Source organism: Heterocephalus glaber, unplaced genomic scaffold, assembly GCF_053883595.1.
Source record: "Heterocephalus glaber isolate CG9 unplaced genomic scaffold, H.glaber_assembly_v1.0 deba00000937, whole genome shotgun sequence".
NCBI classification, from domain to species: Eukaryota; Metazoa; Chordata; class Mammalia; order Rodentia; family Bathyergidae; genus Heterocephalus; species Heterocephalus glaber.
Genome location: NW_028258173.1, coordinates 13,058,369 through 13,077,529, shown reverse-complemented (window position 1 = coordinate 13,077,529; position 19,161 = coordinate 13,058,369). Strand labels below are relative to the sequence as shown.

At 36.9% G+C, this 19,161-nt stretch overlaps 1 protein-coding gene across 2 annotated transcripts in view; it reads left to right on the top strand.

Moving 5' to 3' along the window:
- Positions 1 to 19,161, top strand: part of Gna13 (G protein subunit alpha 13) — a 44,283-nt gene that overhangs the window by 790 nt on the left and 24,332 nt on the right. Inside the window, exons 1-2 of one of the 2 annotated variants that reach the window (XM_021248585.2) lie at positions 428 to 523; positions 1,938 to 2,164. In XM_021248585.2, coding sequence (XP_021104244.1) covers positions 1,940 to 2,164 — 225 coding nt within the window. In that variant the 5' untranslated portion in view covers positions 428 to 523; positions 1,938 to 1,939. Of the gene's footprint in view, positions 1 to 427; positions 524 to 1,937; positions 2,165 to 19,161 lie in introns of those variants that run through there. The other variant, XM_004870274.4, reaches the window with a different exon arrangement.

Below are 19,161 nucleotides of genomic sequence, written 5' to 3'. Positions count from 1 at the left end.
GGGTGTCTGGGGTGCGGGGTGATCTCTCCTCCTCCATGCAGACTAGGCGGGAGATCTGAGAACAGCCCTTGACCCTTGGACCCCAGTACCCCCTCCCCAAACCTCGCTGCCCTTGGTGGGTGACCCGAGTCACAAGGTCGGGGCGCTCCCAACTCGAGGTTTGCTTGGCCGCCTCCTGAGCAAGGGAGTTCTGGAATCATCGCAAGGAAGAAACTTTTGTTGAGCCTCGTCAAAGGCGTAGAGCAGTACCTTTGGTGGCAAGGGTATGAAATTTGAGGTTGTCAAGTTTACGGTACTGGCCTCGGGAAAGGGTGGACCCATACAGTTAGTCTAAAAAAGATTAGCAGGAGCGGTTTTTAGGCCCAGTGTTAAAGGATGCTTGTCTATAATCACCATTTTACTCCTTTTTTTTTTTTTTTTTGCTAGAGGCAGGCGAAAAAGAGATCCCACCAATTTTGTATAAATGAGATTGCTTGGTAGTGTGAAGACCCTTTGGCCTGAAAGTGATATGGATCCCCTACAGGTGGAGTCAATGAGTCAATGTTGGGTTGGCTAATATGCTCTACTCTTGTTTTGATAGTATTTTTAAAATTAAACATCATTCTTAAGTGAAAAATACACAAGGTCTTTATTCTTGGGCATTCAAAGAAATAGAAAAGATGGTTTTATCTTTAAGGAGTCAGTAGGAGTCAGTTCTTAGTTTTCATAGTGTCAGGTATACTTGGCATAGTTGAAGTACAGCACTTGGTACTTGATGTGCGTCAAGATTCTCCTTCCTTTATTTGCTGAGCGTGTTATCTAGGGTTTTGCAGGTCTTTTGAAACAGTGTCACCTGTGTGTCACCTTCCCCCCCATTTTGAGTAGAGAAAAACTGCCTAGAGAGGGAGGCATTTGGGGTCGTTTGCAAGGACAGTAGGCCAAGGAGCCCACAGGCGTCTGCCAGCTCCCAGCCCTAGTACCTCTGCAGTTAACCTGTAAAAGACTGTTGTATTTGGCCTGCCTTCACATTTAGCACAAAACTAAAGTTTCTTTGAAGGCTTCAGACTGCTTTTTTTCAGATACTTTATATCCCCTAGGGTAGTTGAACTTTAGGAATTACATTAATGAATAGAGTCAACACGTTAACCATGAGCCAGGTGAACACCTGGTTCTTAATGCATATTGGGTCCTGAGTATGACCTACTTTGAGCATTGGAAATAAGTCATTAGCCATCCAGCATTTTGAGTTGGCATGATCAGAAAATTGAAAGGAAAATGGTTTTCCAGTTATCCAAACAAATGACTTCCTAATAGACTGTTAACAGGGGCCAAAAGTAACAGTTTAGTGATACAGACACTGAGTTTGAACTAACCTCTGTGAGTTGAAATCTGTTTTTCGGTCTTTTTTCAGTTGGTACTCCTCCCTTTTAGGGAAATGTAACCCTATCCTGTGACCTTCACTGATTTGAAGCTTGATTTGGAAGAAATTTTTGAACCTTGAATGTATTTCTAGAAGACTTGGTATTGGGGGTAGGGTGCTGTGTGAACAAACTGAACGCAGTAATGTTTTTCTTAGGGTTCCGTAAGTAATTGTCTTTTAGGCAAGCTCATGCATTCTGGGTTGCAGCTGTCTTCAGAGCCTGGGTATTGGGCTGTGTAGTATGACTTCCCCCCGCCCCCCAGGTTGGTTTTAACCACCTTCTGCCCCAGAAATTATTTTATGAATTGCAACATGTTAAAATTTTTCAGATAGAACAGTTGCTTTAATAGTACTTATTTTTCACAGTTCCAGTTTTAACATGGTGGGCACTTTGTTTTTTAATGATAAGGGTGTTTTGATATCTGTCTCTGTTTTTGGAGGAGATGGGTCTGAGTAGTTTAAAATTTAAGATTATTATGCTGGAATAAAACTTCACGATAATATTTAATGACTCTTCCCACACTTTTTTTAAACAAAGGTATGAGAGTGCTGGTAGATGCCCGAGAGAAGCTTCATATCCCTTGGGGAGATGATGACAACCAGCTCCATGGAGACAAGTTGATGGCGTTTGATACCCGGGCTCCCATGGCTGCAAAAGGAATGGTGGAAACTGGAGTTTTTTTACAATATCTTCCTGCTATAAGAGCCTTATGGGCGGACAGCGGCATACAGAATGCCTATGACCGGCGTAGAGAATTCCAGCTGGTAAGATGTTTGTTCTTTTAAAATGTGGTTTTATTTTAATGACATTGAGTAATATGAGTTAGCACACTTTTTAACTGATTTCCACAATATAATGTATTTATCCAAAATTGTAGCCTTAGATATTTGTATTGCTGTCTGAGCTTTTCCTAAGCAAGTAAACTGCATAGATTTAATGAACCTATTAATATTGATCATTTTTCTTTTTTGAAAGTAACGTTACAGTGATTTCCTTTGGCACTTTTAATTTTGTTATTTTATTGGAATTAATTTTCTCCTAACCATAGTAATAGTATTTATCCTACAGAACTTGACCTTTTATTCTTGGAATAAGAGTTTAGTAACTGAGCCTAGTTATTTAAGCATACTATTTAATCACTTCATAATACAGATTAGTTTGATACAGAGATTAGAATCTTTAATGTTTAAGACTAAATATAGTTTAATCTTTGCATTTTGTGTTTTTTTTAAGGCTCCTCAACAAATTTTATAGTGTTCCTTATTTAAATACAAAATACTAGTTTCTTTTGTTGTTGTGCCTCTGTTTCACATGGGAAACAGATTTTATTTTATACTTATTTTTCATCTTTGGTTTTGAACAAGACTGACTATAAAATTCTTGGCCCTTACACAGGATTGAAAAAAGGATGGAAAAGAAATAATTTGATCATTACAGGTTTAAGTATACAAAAATAATAGAGACAGATTTTTAATGAAGTGTTTTTTGTAATTTAATTTTAAATGTTTGATTGTATTCTCGATTTATTTGCCAAAGACCAGAAAGATTCTATCAATGGTAGCAATCTAGTCTGTATGCAATTTGGAGGTAGTTCAGATTGAAGTGTGCTACTGTAGTATAATTAAAATAAAGTGACAGTTAAAAGTAGGTCTCAGAAAGTTGTTTGATGTTGTCACATTAAAATGATCCACGTTTATGGGTGTGGCTACACTAGGATGTACAGCCACCAGCCTGTGCTCAGAGGCAGTCTCGGCTCTTCAGAGTTCTGGAAAAGTGATCATGGTATCTTTTTTTAAACTAACATCTTAATCTTTATTCTCTCCGAATTATGGCTTTTATATGTACAATATAACCAGCAACTGATTATGTGCTGTCTTGCATAGTTCTCTTTCATGTATATGTCTTGTTAAATAATTTGTTCATTTCTAAAAGGGACTGGCTCATTTCTGTTAAAACTGAGTAGCTGGCAATGTTGAATATTATGAATTTAACTTGACAAGTGACTCTCATCCAATTCCCAGAGTTCTGGTTGGTTTTTGATCTTTGGTCAGTATTGTTATGTTAGGTGTGGTGGACCTGCTTGGCTGGGTTCCTTCCCATGTCCCTTCTCATCTTCCTGCACCATCCCTCCAGGTTATAGGTGTTGCTCATTCTCCTTAGTTTATTTTTCTCAGACATACTACACTTTGCACCTTAAGCTATTATTCATCTTTCCAAGGTGTAGGGGAGGAAAGAGCCATTTGTAATAAGCATCCAGTACATATTAAATGAATAGGTGAACATCTGTATACCTGAAAGTTCCCTATGGGAAAGTTCTGTATCCATTTCTTCTGAAATTTTAAAAAATCTGGACTTTCACATTTTAGCCTCCTATCAAGGATCATCATTATTGAGACAGATCCCTAAGTTTCTTTTTCATTAAGAGCAAATAGGTAAAACTACTCAGGATAAGGACCTCCATGTTCTTGACGTGAGCCACTTAGTGCTTCGAGGCACAAGTTCTCAAAGGCTTAAAAAGGAAAGTTCAGAAATACTTTCTTTTTGATAAAAAGTGGAGAGACCAGAAAAGAACAGGACAAGATCTAATTTTAAACTGATGATGGGGATTTTTCTTCTCCTGGGTGTATCTAGGCATTGTTTATCGTACTTGGCACATGTAGTAGGTGCTTGATTATTAAGTTGAATTAACGATTTTTACTCTCTGGGTTTTCTGTGGTGGTTGGCATGGTGATTCCAACAATATTTCATTAGGCTATTGGATGTTTCCTATAACCTTTTTAATTCTCACATGCCCTGATTTTCTGCTTCCATAGCTCTCTTCATATAGTATCTCTGTCAGGATTTTTCTTTATCATATCCTCTACATTAGCTCTTACCCTTCCCTTGGAGCAGTAATCAAATTTTAATGTGATTAAATGTGGTCCATGGGTCCCTTGCATCAGATTTAACTGGAATGCTTATTAAAATGAGCAGATTCCCAAACTTCCTTCACGTGAGGATCTGGCTCAGGAATCTGAGATGAGACCCAGTGATTTGTATTTGTACCATACAGCCATAGGTGATTTGGATGAATTTGTTCCAGCTCCTCTAGCTTACCCCATGCCTTATGGGCCACGTCTCTGGAGCTTCCTCAGGCCTCAAATGCAGACTCAATGTATTTGTGTGCCCTGTGGTCTCCAACGTGTCCTTACTTATACTCATCTTAGCCGGCATGTGCATTAGAGTTACTTTTCTGTTTGGCTCCTCATTAACATGGAACCTTCTTTTGGAATGCTTTGTCTTTTTCTCTTCCATTAGAATAAGGCCTGGGACTTAACTTTATTTCTTCAATCTTTCAGACATTCTGAACTACAAAGTGTCTTCTAGAAAAAAAGAGAAACATTCTGCATTGTTTATTCTGGGAAATATAAGTTACTGTACTCCTAAATACTAATTTGTTGCTTTTTTTTTTTCAGGAAATGGGAGATCTTTGTGTTATATAACCATAATTTGTTTTCTTAAAATTTTTGTTTTTCTATTATATTTAACAACGCATATGTTTGAATTTTGGATAGAAAAATATTGGAAAATGGGAGGAGTTCACAGATATAGTAACTGAAGTTAAGTCTTTTTGTTTCAACTAATGATTGATTTTTTAAACTCCTTAATGCAAATTAAAATTTAAAAACAAATACTGGTGATTTTTAAGGTTCTCTGTAACTTACATTTTGCATGAGTGACTGACTGCCCTTTAGTCAATTTTTTGGACAAGGGCTAGGTAGTGATACCTCAGAAGGCCACTCATTTGTTAGTAATAACTTTAGATACAAACCATTTTCTTTCTTTCTCAAGTTCCCAAAGGCAAACATTTCCCTTTCTGTTTAGTTCCCTTATGGGTAAACTAAATAGCATACTGTGGAAAAGGAAAATACAAGATTCATGGTCTTCTTAAATCTCAGGGTACCTTTCTATGTGTAAACTAGCACAGTGAGGATAATATATCTTAAGTAGTCTCTCTTAATGTTGGATTAAATATTCGTAATACCCTACTTTAGCTGTGCATTCAGGCTTGCCACTGCACTAATGTCTTTAGAAAAATTTCCCATTTAACAGGGAATTTGATAACTTGGTGACTGAAGAAATAGGTCAAGAATTGGCTGGGATATGCAGTAATTGGCAGTGTGGATCAAACTTAGCAAAATGGCTGGGAGTCACTGCCAACTGGATTTTGTTTACAATTGCTTATTGAGGAGTATAACCAGTGCTGGTTGTATAGGACAAGACAGTGTGTGTGACAGTGGAAGGAACACCCCACAACTTCCTAGTTTCTGTAAACAGTTTAACATTGTCAGCATTAATACAGCTTCCTGTAACGGCCAGTCTGTCTGCGCAATTCCTGAAACCAAAACTATTTTGTTAATCGTGGTACCTTTAGTTAGACTTCATTTTTCTTATTCAAATGGACAGTTTGTGCTTGAGATTTATCTTCTCCAAGCTGATAAGGTAGTTTATTCATGAAGACAGCAGAGTCTCCCCTCAATCTGCTTAATAAAGTAATTATTTAGCATCTGAGGGAACAGAGTACCTAATAAACAAAACTCAAAAACTTCTGTTTTGGCTAAAATATTTTTATTTGCTCTATGATGTGTAATAGAATCAGAGTCATTTGTCTTTTTTAAATATTAATTGGAATTTGCTTTAGAAAATGAATCAGTTACTATTTTCAGTTATAAAATATGTTTTCTATTGGAGAATCTGGTTTTTTGTTTTGGTTTTTTGGTTTTTTTGACTGAAAATCAAGCCAAGACTGACTTCTAGTTACTAAAACCTATTGGGTGTCTGCTGATTTTCCAGTTAGGGTAAAATCTTTCAACTTATATAGCACAAGGATTATGTATAACATTAGCAATAGTAAAGACTTAAAATTCAAGTATCTATAGGTATAATTCCTTTTGGAGAATTTGATCAGATGTCAGAGTGCTTACATTTTATCCAGTTTTATCTTGGAAACCCATCTTTTTAAAGGATATTTTGGCATAAGCTTATAGTTTTCATACAACTTTGTGAGGGTGTGTGTGTGTGCGCGTGTGTGGGCTTTCATAAACAGATGCAGTCACTTGATGTATTATGTTGACATTTTTCTTTTTTCTTCCTTTTTTTTTGATGGAAACTTGGCTGTAAGATATGTGGCTCTTTAGGCTAAGGAGGAACTGTAAAATGCTGTGCTGCTTTCTGTATTACCTTTATGCTAAACAAAGCTAGTGGTGCAGCAGTTTATGCTCCTTTGAAAATGTTTATTAAACAATGAAAAGATGGAGCAAGGAAATAGTTTTGTTCTGAAAGCTAGCAGTTTCAGGACTCTTCACCTAGACTGTGGATCTAATCCAGGAGAAAAGGTTTGTGAGCTTACTTTAAAAAATACATAACAGTCTAAGGACTCCATGCATGAAATGTTCCTTGTTCATCTTTTACAAGTTAGGCAACAGCCCAAGCAAGTTGGGGTATCTACTCATATTAGCCCCAAACAAGTACCAGTTTCTTCAGAAAATTAATTTACAGTGCTGATAACTGTAATCACTGCTCAATACCTATAATGTTTATAATAGTAGCATTGCTTTATATTTTTTGAAGCCCTACCATACATATTATCATTTCATCCTTTTTTTTAAAAAGCCGTGGGCTAGGGCTGTGGCTTAGTGGTAGAACACTTGCCCAGCATGCACAAGGCCTTGAACTAAATTCCCAGCACCACAGTCAGTTAACCAATAAATTGAGGCATAGATTCCTTGAATGATAGTATAGTACATACTGGAACCCTAATCTGCTGGTTCCTGGTTCATAGCACTGGCTACAACCATTTTGTAAGCACTTCAGCATTATATCTGTGGGTTATTCTTCTGTCCTTTTATTCTCAGCCTTTTCCAACCACCCACACAGTCATTTAGTGTCTCTCTATTAAGGTCTAGCAGTTTATTAAGGATATTTAGTTTTTCAGTAGTAGTCACATAATTCTGTTATGAACTTTCTTGTACTATCCCTTTTTTGCTTTGTTAACTAACCTATACAGTAGTTAGGATAGAAATAGACTTAAGTGACATTTAATGGTCAATTTACTCTTGAGTGGTGGAGTTCATCTTGTCTGTTTATAGCCTTGGTAAAGTCTCAGTCTGAATCTTCCCCTCTTTGAAAGTTCACTGTAGTAGGGATCCTCAGCTGATGTTCATCAGTGCACATGGTTTTTATTTTCTGAAAAGTAGAAGTTTAATGACAACCAGTTAGCTGAGAGGCAGCTGTACATTTTTCCAGTGAAGTGTCATTTGGAAATCAGCACCTATCTTTTATGTAATTACACAGATTTGCTTTTGTTTCGGGGAAAAGGATAGTAGAACACTTACTTTTATGAACTTATTTGAAATGCTTCTCATGTAATTATGTCACAGTTTTCATACTGCTTATGAGTACTTCAGATTGCGGCATGTCACATATTTTTCAGTTAGAAACAACCTAGTTTTTTTTTTTTTTTTTGGTACCGGGGATCGAAATCGGATCCTCCTGCTTGCAATGCGGGCGGCAGAACCACTGAGCTAAATCCCCGGGCCCAAGAAACAACCTAGTTTTTAAAAAATGTGTATGTCTCCATTAGCAGTGGCTTTTATTGCCTGGAAGTACTTCATTTTATTCCCTAACTACATCCTATTAACCTTTGTCTACATTAGTGTTGGTGAACCTTTTGGAGCTTTCAGTGATAAGCAGCCTGCTGCAGTATGCGTGCCATAGGTTTGCCACCACTGGTCTGTATTTTGAGCCTTTTTCACAAGATGCCCTTTTTTCAAAAGAGTATAGCAGCATGAACAACAGCAGCATTAGAATGGGCTGATAGGGATCAAAGAAATAGTTTTGTTTTGAGAATTGGACTTTAGTGGACTTGGCCAAAGTTACTGATCTGTAGCAATGATGGTAGTTGTTAATCTTTCAAATTTAATTGCTCTTCTTTTGGAAAAATGAATCAAAAAGATTTTTAGAGGCCGGGGATTTAGCTCAGTGGTTCCGGCGCCTGCCTCGCAAGCGCAAGGACCCGAGTTCGATATCCGGTACCAAAAAAAAGATTTTTAAATCAGTTTAATGAGTGAATTTTTTCATCCTCATCTAGTCTGCAGTAGATGCAGAGTACTTTGGTAGAATTACTCTTCATTGTTTTATTTTGTTTTTTGGCTAAAGTAAGAACTGGGTACATAGTTATGCTGTATGTGTGGGTTTTTTAAACCTTTATCTTCCATACAAATTTAAGTGATATTATTTAATTTTGTTTTGTTTTGTTTTTGGTACTGGGGATCAAACTCGGGTCCTTGCACTTTCAAGTCAGGTGGCAGAACCACTGAGCTAAATCCCTGGCTTCCATACAAATTTAAAAGTAACCACTTTCAGGTTTCATGTTTTCTTTTACATATTGTATATATAAAATATATAAATATTAATATATAAATTTATGTATAATTTATATATATGTAAATTTTTTACATATGGTTTTAGTACGATCACCTTAAAATTTGGTGTGATTTTCCATTGTGCTCTGGGATAAAAGTGGAACAAGCAACCAACTGGAATTTGTGTCCTGGCTGCCGATCACTGTTGAGCTTGGGTGAATCCCTGAGCCTGTCTGAATTTCTGTTTCTGAGTGTAAAATGAGGTCCATTAATGAACTTAGTAGAACTAGTTGTTACGAGGATTACATGAGATGATCCATATAAAGCTAATCCCCTTGGCACAGTACCTGACAAATATAATGACATAGCCAGTACTAAATTAGCTATTAATGTTCCTAATATGCATATGCACATAAATAGCTTTATAAAAAAGAGAGCACTCAATAAAAAAGCACTATAAGCTTTGATTTGTTTCACCCTCTGAACTTGATTACCAGTATATAAAAACCTTGAATTCTGAGTAAATCCAGAATGTATGACTTACATATTTGTCAGACCCTATATTTTATCTAAGAAGATCACATAACAGAGAGAGACTTGAGGTATTGATTGCTACATTGGTTCCTGTTGCCTTCTAGTATCGCTTTGCTTGATTTTCAGATTGAAGTTTTGTGAAGTGGTTCTTTTTTTGTTGTTGTTTGTTACTGGAGATTGAACCCAGCCTTCATACTGAGCTATGTTCCCAGCCCCTTTTTGTTTTCTATTTTGAAACAAGTTTGTGCTAAATAGCCTAGACTGGGCTTGAATTTGCAATTCTCCCTCAGCCTGAGTGCTGGGATTACCGGGGTGCACCAACAGGCCTGGCTCATTTCTTTACAGCACCTTTTTAAACAAACAAACATCATTTTATATGTAATAAGTCTTTGTGGCTAATCCTTATATGTATTTATAAGTGATTTTTAAAGCAAATTCTGCAGTTTGCAAATTCTACAATTCTAAAGAATAAAATTTCATATGGATTGAGTATCTTTTATCCTAAATGATGGGTCTGGAAGTTTTTGGCTTTCAGATTTTTCAGCTTTTTAAATATTTGCATATATATAAAATGAGATATCTTCAGGATGGGACCCAGGTGTAAACATGAAATTCATTTGTTTCATATATACCTTTATACACATTAGCCTGAGGGCAATCTCACAATATTTCTGGTGTGCCTTTGTTTTGACAGTGACCTGTCCACATGATGTCAGGTATAGAATTTTCCACTTGTGTCATGTCAGCACTCAAAAAGGTTTTGGATTTCAAGGCATTTCAGATTTTTTTTTTATTTCAGATTTTTTAATAGTCAAATTTTAGATGCTCAACCTGTAATGAAAACTAAAATGCTTTAAAAATAATGAAGTAGTGGGCTGGAGATTTAGCTCAGTGGTTCCACCGCCTGCCTCGAAAGTGCAAGGTCCTGAGTTCAATCCCCTGGACCAAAAAAAGAAAAATAATAATGAAGTAGTATATAGATGTATAGTGAAACTGACCACTATTGATCTTTCACATTTCAGAGATTTCTAGCCAGAATTACTTAATCATTAGATGATTGTGTTCCTGAAATGCTTTAGTTGTGCAGCAGAATGGGGCAGATCCTTGTGTCCTTCCTGAAGGCGTGGTGAGGTGATCTTTGGTGTGGGCGCAGGTGCCCTGCCCCTCCCAATGAATGTGCTTTCCCTTGCTCTTCCTCACCTTTGTCTGAGTGCCTGGCACCTCTACACTGCATATACACGTGTCTGCCTTTCCCTTTCTGCCATTTCCCTGCCTGTAAATTGGCAGAGGCCTGATGAGCACTCAGCTTAAGAAGGTATTTGGCCTTCATTTCCAAGGTAAAAAAAAGTTTCTAATGTTCATAAAATACAGAATGATTTTTTAAGGTTGCATATTGCTTCTTTTGTGAGCTGTCCAAGCTTCTCACCATTTTTTATAAAACCAAGTAAACAACATTAGCCCAGCTGAAAATTCCTACTTTTTTCTCAGGGAGCAAAATAAACAGATTTCAAATATGCTCCCCTACAGGGAAAAAAACCCAACACGTTGATTTTAGCATTTAGAAAACAATGTTAGCCAACAAACAAAACTCTTCTATACTGCTCTGCCCCCAAAAAGGTGTAACAGTGTCTTTGGGTTTTTGGAGCCAAGGCAGCTATATTTAACTTGTAAAAGGGCATAATAGAGTGAAGGACTTTTTGCTTTTCTTTTTAATACCTTGATTACTGTTTTCCTACTCTTTGGATAACTTTTTAAAATTATTTTTTATTAAGTAGAGTAAATTGGCTCAGTGTAAGTTACTATATATAGAAAATCCATCATCTTATATGATCATGTAGTTTCTATTTAGGCCCCACAATATGTAGTTGTGGTTTTTTTTGGTACCGGGGATCAAACTTGGGACCTTGCACTTGCGAGGCAATCAGCCGAACCACTGAGCTAAATCCCCAGCCCCATACAATATGTAGTTTGATGGTATCTAGTCATTGATGTTAAGTAAAAGAAGAACTCAGGGAGGCTACTAGCAATGACCAGTTGCCCCAGATTTTCCTGGTTGCTAGAATCACAGCTAGGTTATTGCCAGGCCAACTCTGCTGTGGCCTGACATATGGGAAGATGTACATGAATATACTTTAGACAAATAAAATTGCTATTCAAGCGTAAGATGGTCTCTAAATTCATTGTATTGATTTTTATAAATCTAATTAAATATGAAGCCACAAATATTATTTATCCTAATGGAAATTGTAAAAAAGAATAATGTAAACCAAGATTGCTGGCCAGGACCTTTAGTCTCAAGCTATCAGGAAGCTTGGGCCAAGAGGATTGCTTGAGCCCAGGAGTTTGAGGCCAGCCTGGGCACCATAGCAAAACCTTGTTTTTTAAAAAAAAAAAAATTATATATTTTAGCCAATTTAGTTAGAAATATCACAGTACAAATGATATGCTATATTTAGCTGTTACCCGGTTGCCACTTTTACAGTAAAAGTGTCCTTATTTGCTATAGCCTTAAAATATGATAGGGACTTTAAACTGTTACCTTGTAGATATCAACATTTCAATTCTAGGCTATAAGAGGAGTTATGCTTGCTTGCTTTTTTTTTTGAGTCGGGGTTTCACTGTGTAGTTCAGGGTGGCCTGGAACTCACTGTGTGGCCCAGTTTAACCTCAAACTTCCTAGGATTCTCCTGCCTCTGCTTCCTAAGTACCGGGATTACAGGCATGTGCTACCACACCTGGCTTTTTTCTTGACTTTTTAATGATGGTATGTTACGATTAAATGAACCAATTTTAAGGTTAATATTATAGTTTAGTAAAAGAACCAACATTTCCCCTGTTGTAGTGTTTTGCACATTTGGTCTTAATGTGTGATGTGTTTCTTTTGAAAAAGGAGTGTTTTATTTAACCAGTTACCAGTCCAATTATTTAAATACAGGATGATCAAAACTTGCTTATTTTTTTATTAATTTTTACAACAGGAAATATAAATGACACTACTGTCAGATTTTTCTATGTATGGTATATTCTAAAACATTCAGTATACAATCTGGACAGTAGAATTTAGTCTCTTTCTGAATTCTTTTTGAATTAATGTCTTTCCTTAACAACACACTTTACACTGATGTGTTGGCCTTTCCTTTTTTGCTAGGGGATATAATTTTAATAAGATGTCTACCCACTAACCTAATGGTGAAGATGTCAATGATGGATGTCTTGGTTGGCATTTCACTATCCTGTGTTTTTCAATTACTTTGTCTGTGAGACCTAACCTAAATTGTAAATGACTTTTTGAACCCCTTCGATGTGAATAAATATCAAACGTTGTTCCATGTTATTTGGTACAGAAGGTTACATAAATGTTTTATCGTATTTCTTCCTGGCTTTTTTTTTTTTTTTTTGAAACAGGGTCTCACTGTAGTTCTGGTTGCCCTTGAAATCTGTAACACAGGCTGGCCTAGAACTTGTGGCAGTCTTCCTGCCTCGGCCTCCCAAGTGCCGGGATTACAGGTGTGCACCACCACCACATCCAGCTTTTTCTTGCTTTTTGATCATAGGATAGCTTGTTAAAGGTTAGTCAACTCTGTCAACACCTCCCATAGCATTATAATCATTGACCACTATTGGAATATTTTTAGTTTTTTTGTTTTGTTTTATTTTCAAATTCTATCATTTCTGTATCGTTAGTAGTTGACAGTAAGGACATGTCTTTTTTGTCTTTCCATTTCATAACACAGACTTTTACTCTGATATACTAACATTTCTCCCATTTTTAGTTTTTTCTTTTGCAGATCTTTTGGCACTTCCTGTTCAGTCTCAGTGTCCCAAATGTGTCTGTTTTGTATTGTAAAAGAATATCACTGAGTCTTGCAGAAGTATGAAAATTATATCTAATATACTTTATAGATTGTAGCACAAAATTATAGGTTATTTTTCACATATAAAAACACAAATTGGTAAAAGAAAATAACTTGAACTTATTAGATTTCACTAGAAACATCAAAGGCAAATACAACATTCTAAATTTAAAAGTATACAAAAAATAGTTGATATAAAACAGTCATATGAGTGTATATTGTGCAAATAAGAGTTAACTGATTGAAATGACATGTGCCTGAGCCGTGCTTGGGGTAAACTGTTGGTTAAAAGATTTGTTCTGTAGAAATGTATTTTAGTAAGACCATGTATGTCCATATGATTATTTTTATACGTAACTATATTCTTTGTGAAAGTATTAAGATTTAGAATGTTACTTTAAAATTATCCAATTTCATAATAATCTGAATTGTTTTCTCCTGGAATGTAAAAAGTAGTGAGTGAGGGCAGGAAAGCCCTGGGTAGCAGATTACTGGAGACCTGGTCTAGTAACAGTTCCTAGGCAGCTGCCTGCATCTACACAGTCACATGCTCTTGTACATCTATTGATGAGACCAGCCTCTCTTTGCAGGCTGCTGGTAAACCAAGTGAAAGTCATTTCTGCATCAGTCTCAGATGCTAGTTGGAGGAACCTATAGTAAATAGGGATACAAGCACGTGTATAATTACATATGTGATCAGTGCTCTGAAGAAGAAAAGCAACAAGAGACCAAAAGCTTGGTCTGAGAAGGTGGCATCTTGGTTAAGACCCTATGGATAAGAAAGTGTCAGCCAGGCAAGGAGGAGGAAGAGTTCTTCAAGCAGAAGAAATACTGTGTGTGAGGTCAGAAAAGCTGTTGACTGTCAGGAACTGCAACCAGAGCCCATGAGGGGAGAGCATGAAGGAGTCTGACCTGGCAGGAGGAAGGCAGCAGCCTGTAACTGACAGGCCTATAGCCTGCTTTGAGAAGTTTGAGGTTTCCCTGAATGCCTTTAGAAGCTACTAAAGGATTTTAGGCAAGATCACTCAGGCTGTTGTGTGGGAATTGGAGGGAAGTGGGGAAAGCCTTAGTGCCAGGGCCTGTCGTGGTTGCTACCCAGGCCCAAAAGTAGGAGACTGTTAGGATGAGCAGCTTGTCAGCAGGTGGTGGCCAGAGAGATAAAGAGAAGAAAATGGATTCAAGGCTGTTTTGTAAGGAAAATCACAGGGTTCTGATAGATAAAGATACGGGGCAAGGGGAAAAGGTATATGTTATGCATGACTTGGGTTTCTGGCTTTTAACAACTAGGTGGGTGCTGGTGCTTTTTATGGAGCTGGAGGCTTGTGTGGGAATAAACTCTGAGAGAGAATATTAAATGTAGTTTGAATATATTAGGTTGAGATCTCTTTGAGTGATATAGGTGGAGATACCAAGAAGACAGTTTGAGTCTAGAGTTCAGAACAGAGTTTGGGATTAGAGATAGAAATTTAGGAGTTATTTTTTTCCAGGTGTTTTTTAAAAGCGTATAATGCATATAGAGAAAGGGTATACAAAGAGAAAAAGATTGGAGCTCTTTCTTTTCTTTCTTTTTTTTTTTTTTGTTACCAGGGATTGAATTTAGGACCTTGCGCTTGCAAGCCAGGCACAGTGCAACTGAGCTAAGCTAAATCCCCAGCCCCTGGAGCTCTGTCTTAAGGAACCTTCCTATCTTTTGAAAATGTTCAGAGGTGAGGGTACTAGCAAAAATGACCAGAAAGGAGAGAAATTTAGAAATGTGTGAAGCCTTGGAAGCCAGAAAAGTGTTTCAAAAAGAAAAAGTGTGATCAGCAGTGCCATGTGCTACAGATGGGTCTGTTGACTGAAGAATGACATCTTCCTTGATTTTGGGAGAAAGAGGTTCATGTAGGCTGACTGGCAGGTGGCGTGATGCGGGGGAGGCCAGACTGGCAGAGGGAAGAGAGGTGAGGAAGTAGGGAAGATTCATTTGAAGTCAAGCTTACTATTCTCATTTCCCTTTTGCAGCACTTCCAGCCACTTGGCTTAGCAGGTTGTGGTTTTTCAGACCTCTTTAAAGTTCAAGAGAACATTGCATTTATGTTAATCGATTTCTTTGACCCTCACTCTCAGGAGAATTAAATATCATTTAACAATATTGTTGATCTCTTAAGTACAGAAGAGCTTTTCACTTGGTACACCTATTCCTCCATGTCCACAGGAAATTAGTACCCAGAGCATGTGGCTGCTCAAGTCTTATAAGAAACTGTGGTATTTGCATATAACCTCTAGATTGCCAACAGTTAATGAACATCCTCCCATGCATATCCTTCCATATATTGTTAACTCTGGGTAACTGATATGTAATATGATGTAAATGCTATATAAATAGTTCTTACTTTTTTTTTGGTACCGGGGATTGAACTCCGGGACCTTGGGCATGTGAGACAGGTGGTGGAACCACTGAGCTAAATCCCTAGCCCAATAATTGTTACATTTTATTGTTTAGGGAATAATGACAAGGGAGAAAACATACATACATGTTGAGTACAGGAGCCAGAACTCATGTGAATTACCTGTCTTGCTGCCTTAAGCAGGGCTCCTAGTCTAGTAGTGGCAGATGATATGCTGTTTGTTTACTCCGTTTGCAGAATCATGATGTCTTTATTAACCTTGAAAGGACCTACAAAAGCATGTAGCCCTGTTCACTTCACTTGGTACATGAAGCATTGGTCCACAGGGGTTAAGGACATAGATTCAGGCACAGCTAGCTTTGTGCTAAAGTCAGGGTGCAGACTCAGGTGCAGGAGTCTCCAGTCCCTGTGTGATGCTCACTACCATACTTTCCTGCCTCTCGTAATAACAAAATAAATTCTGGGCCAATTTTCACATTCAGTAGTATTTAGAAGTATTTGCAGATTGCATTGCTTTGCTGTCTGACAAGACTGACTGGGGAGTGAGGTGAGGAAGGTAGTTAATGTTCCTTGTGAGCAGGGTGGAACTTTTCTGCTGATAAGAATTTGGGATAATGGATTGAACACTAAGCCAGAGTAAAGTGCTCTGGGTTTTCCTCTCAGCTGTTGTGTGATCTTAGGCATGTAATTACTTCATTAATTAGTGTTGATTATCATGTTTGAGTTGTGGGGTGTGGTAGGTCATAGAGCAGAACTTTGCATCTGGTGTGTGTTCATGAGGACTCTGGGGTATTAACAAAGAACTCTTATAAAGCTGTCTGTTGTAGATAGCAGGGGAGTTAAAACTTTGTGAAGTATGTTCTGTTTTGGAAAACTACATTTTTTTATTGAGGTCATTCATTTTTGATTTTTTTTTTTTTTTTTTGGTACCGGGGATCGAACTCGGGTCCTTGCGCTTGCATAGCAGGCGGCGAAACCACTGAGCTAAATCCCCGGCTCCAAGGTCATTCATTTTTGAGAATCAAATAATTTATTACTAAAGAGTTCTAGTTCTGGCTACGTATTTCTTTATATGTTCTTGGTATTGTACAAGATTGGCTGTTTTCAAAAACACAGAAATTTTTCAAGGCTGAGCTTTATGGTAATAAGTGAAAATTGAAGAGTAGAAAAGTGATTTGTGTATGTGTTTTCAGGAAATGACTTATGGGCACTAGAATTCAAAATAGCTTTTTTTTTTAAGTGTGAATTTTAAAACATTGAAAAATGTCATTCAGTTAGCCACTATTCCACCCCTCCAAGGCATCTTTGTTGACATTTTGGTGTATTTCCATCTGGTATTTGAATGCAATATTCGATGTTGAGATAAACTTTTCTGTACAGCCTTATATCCTGCACATTTAATGTTGCACCATTATCATTTCCTGGAGGTGATTTCCTCAGAGGACTAGCAAGGAATTCTTTAGAAATGGATGCAGATTTTTTACTTAAATGGGAAATGGTTAGGAATAGAATGTGGTGATGCTAAAAGGTAACTTGTAATGTGGCCAGCCCATCTCTGCAGTATGAAACACCTTCCTCACATTTAAAGTTTGTACTTTTATTTTCGTAAGATAATAAAATTGAATAGCTTATAAAAGATACATATGTAGGGCCGGGAATTTAGCTCTGTGGTTCCACCGCCTGCCTTGCAAGCACAAAGACCCAAGTTCGATCCCCGGTACCAAAAAAAAAAAAACCACAAAAAAGATACTTATGTATTTATAAATGGCTATTAGACATATGACAAACTTTTTTCTCTATTTCTCTATAATAAATAAGGTCCTTTTTGTGGTGTTTTGTTGGGTTTGTTTTGGTTTTGGTTTTTTTGTTGCTTTTTTTTTTTTTTGGTACTGGGGATCGAACTCAAGACCTTGCTCTTGTGAGGCAGGTGGCGGAACCACTGAGCTAAATCCCCTGCCAAAATCTTTTATTTTTAATATTGCACCCTAGTTTGTTTTACAGCGTAATTTTGTACTAGCAAGAATTGAAATCAATTTTTGTCTAAACTAGATGCAGATAATATTCTTTGGGAGATCCTACTTATGCTATTATAAACTATCTTAGATCTGGAAAGATTTAATTTGAAAAACAGTTTTCAGATTGAGTAGTTTATACTATAATGGACTGATTTTGGCTCTTTTGGAAGTTTTTACTGATGCACATGGAAAATGCTAGCAATAAATTTGAAATGACATTCACTTGGGTGTCTGCTTAATTTTGATGTATTTAACAAGCGAAGGAAAGTAGCTTCTGTCTTGCTCCTCATGAACAAAAAGGCATGAAGCTGGCACTTTTTGTATGAGTTCATAATAAAGATGACAGTGTTGCTCTTAAAAATATGTACTGTGGGGCTGGGGATTTAGCTCAGTGGTTTCACTCCTTGCTGCGCAAGCGCAAGGACCAGAGTTCGATCCCCAGTACCAAAAAAAAAAAATATGTACTATGCATCACCTCAGCTACTTGGTTTTTTTTTCCTAGAAAAAAATGAAGTAATAAAGTAATTTACCAAAAAAAGATCTCAAAGATAAGAAACAATAAAATAGGGCCAGGGATTTAGCTCAGTGGTTTCACCTCCTGCTGCACAAGCGCAAGGACCGGAGTTCGATCCCTGGTACCAAAAAAATTAAAAAAGAAACAATAAAATAAGCCCTTTGTGAAAACCAAGCAAGAAGAGAATGTTGAAGGGCATGATATGAAAGAAGTGAAACTGGTCCCTGCCAAGCTGTGAGAGCGGAGTTTTATGAGCTTTCCCCTGAGTAAAGCTAGCCACTAGTATGGTACGACCTTCTCAAGCAGTCCTTTGTCATGTATTTTGAAATAAAACTTAAGGGAGAAAAGATAAGGAATCCATTATAAAGGTCTAGTTTATTTCAAATATTTGTGATGGTTTTAAGGTTTTTTTTGTCACTTCACAATTGTTTTCCAAACAATTAACAAATTCTTAAAATATAATCAAAGCTAGTTTTGTATTTACTGTCCTTTACAGATTGCAAGTTAAGGTTAGAATCCTAGATTTTAGGCAAATAGTTTGGGTGGAGCAATATGATATATTCTGTATTTTCATCTGAACATGTGGAGACGCAATAAAGAATAGATAGGGTGGAAAATTGAGTCTTCAATAAGAAATACTACCTTTGTTACTAGCCATTTTAGGTTAAAATGAAGAATCTTGATTCATTAAATAGCTTTAAGGATAGACTTTTGTATTTTGTACTTTATATTTGGCATTTATTTCTTGCTGAAAACTACATGCTGGATGGAAAGACTTATATCACACAGAATGTACTCATAGAGTATTATCCTAAAGTCTCCTTATTTAGATGAGACTTAACGAAGATGTTTTTAGGATTGAAACTATTAGTGATACAAATGTGAATCATTACTAAAACTTACTTGCAGGTCTCTTTTAAAGGGAGGTTAGTAAGTTTCCTATTGAGTAGATTTTCCTCAAGTATATACTTAGAGAATCCTAATATTCAGAAACCATTTTATTTTGAATTTGGAGATTTTAAGGCTGATGGAAATTAAAGGCGTTAAGAGGTAT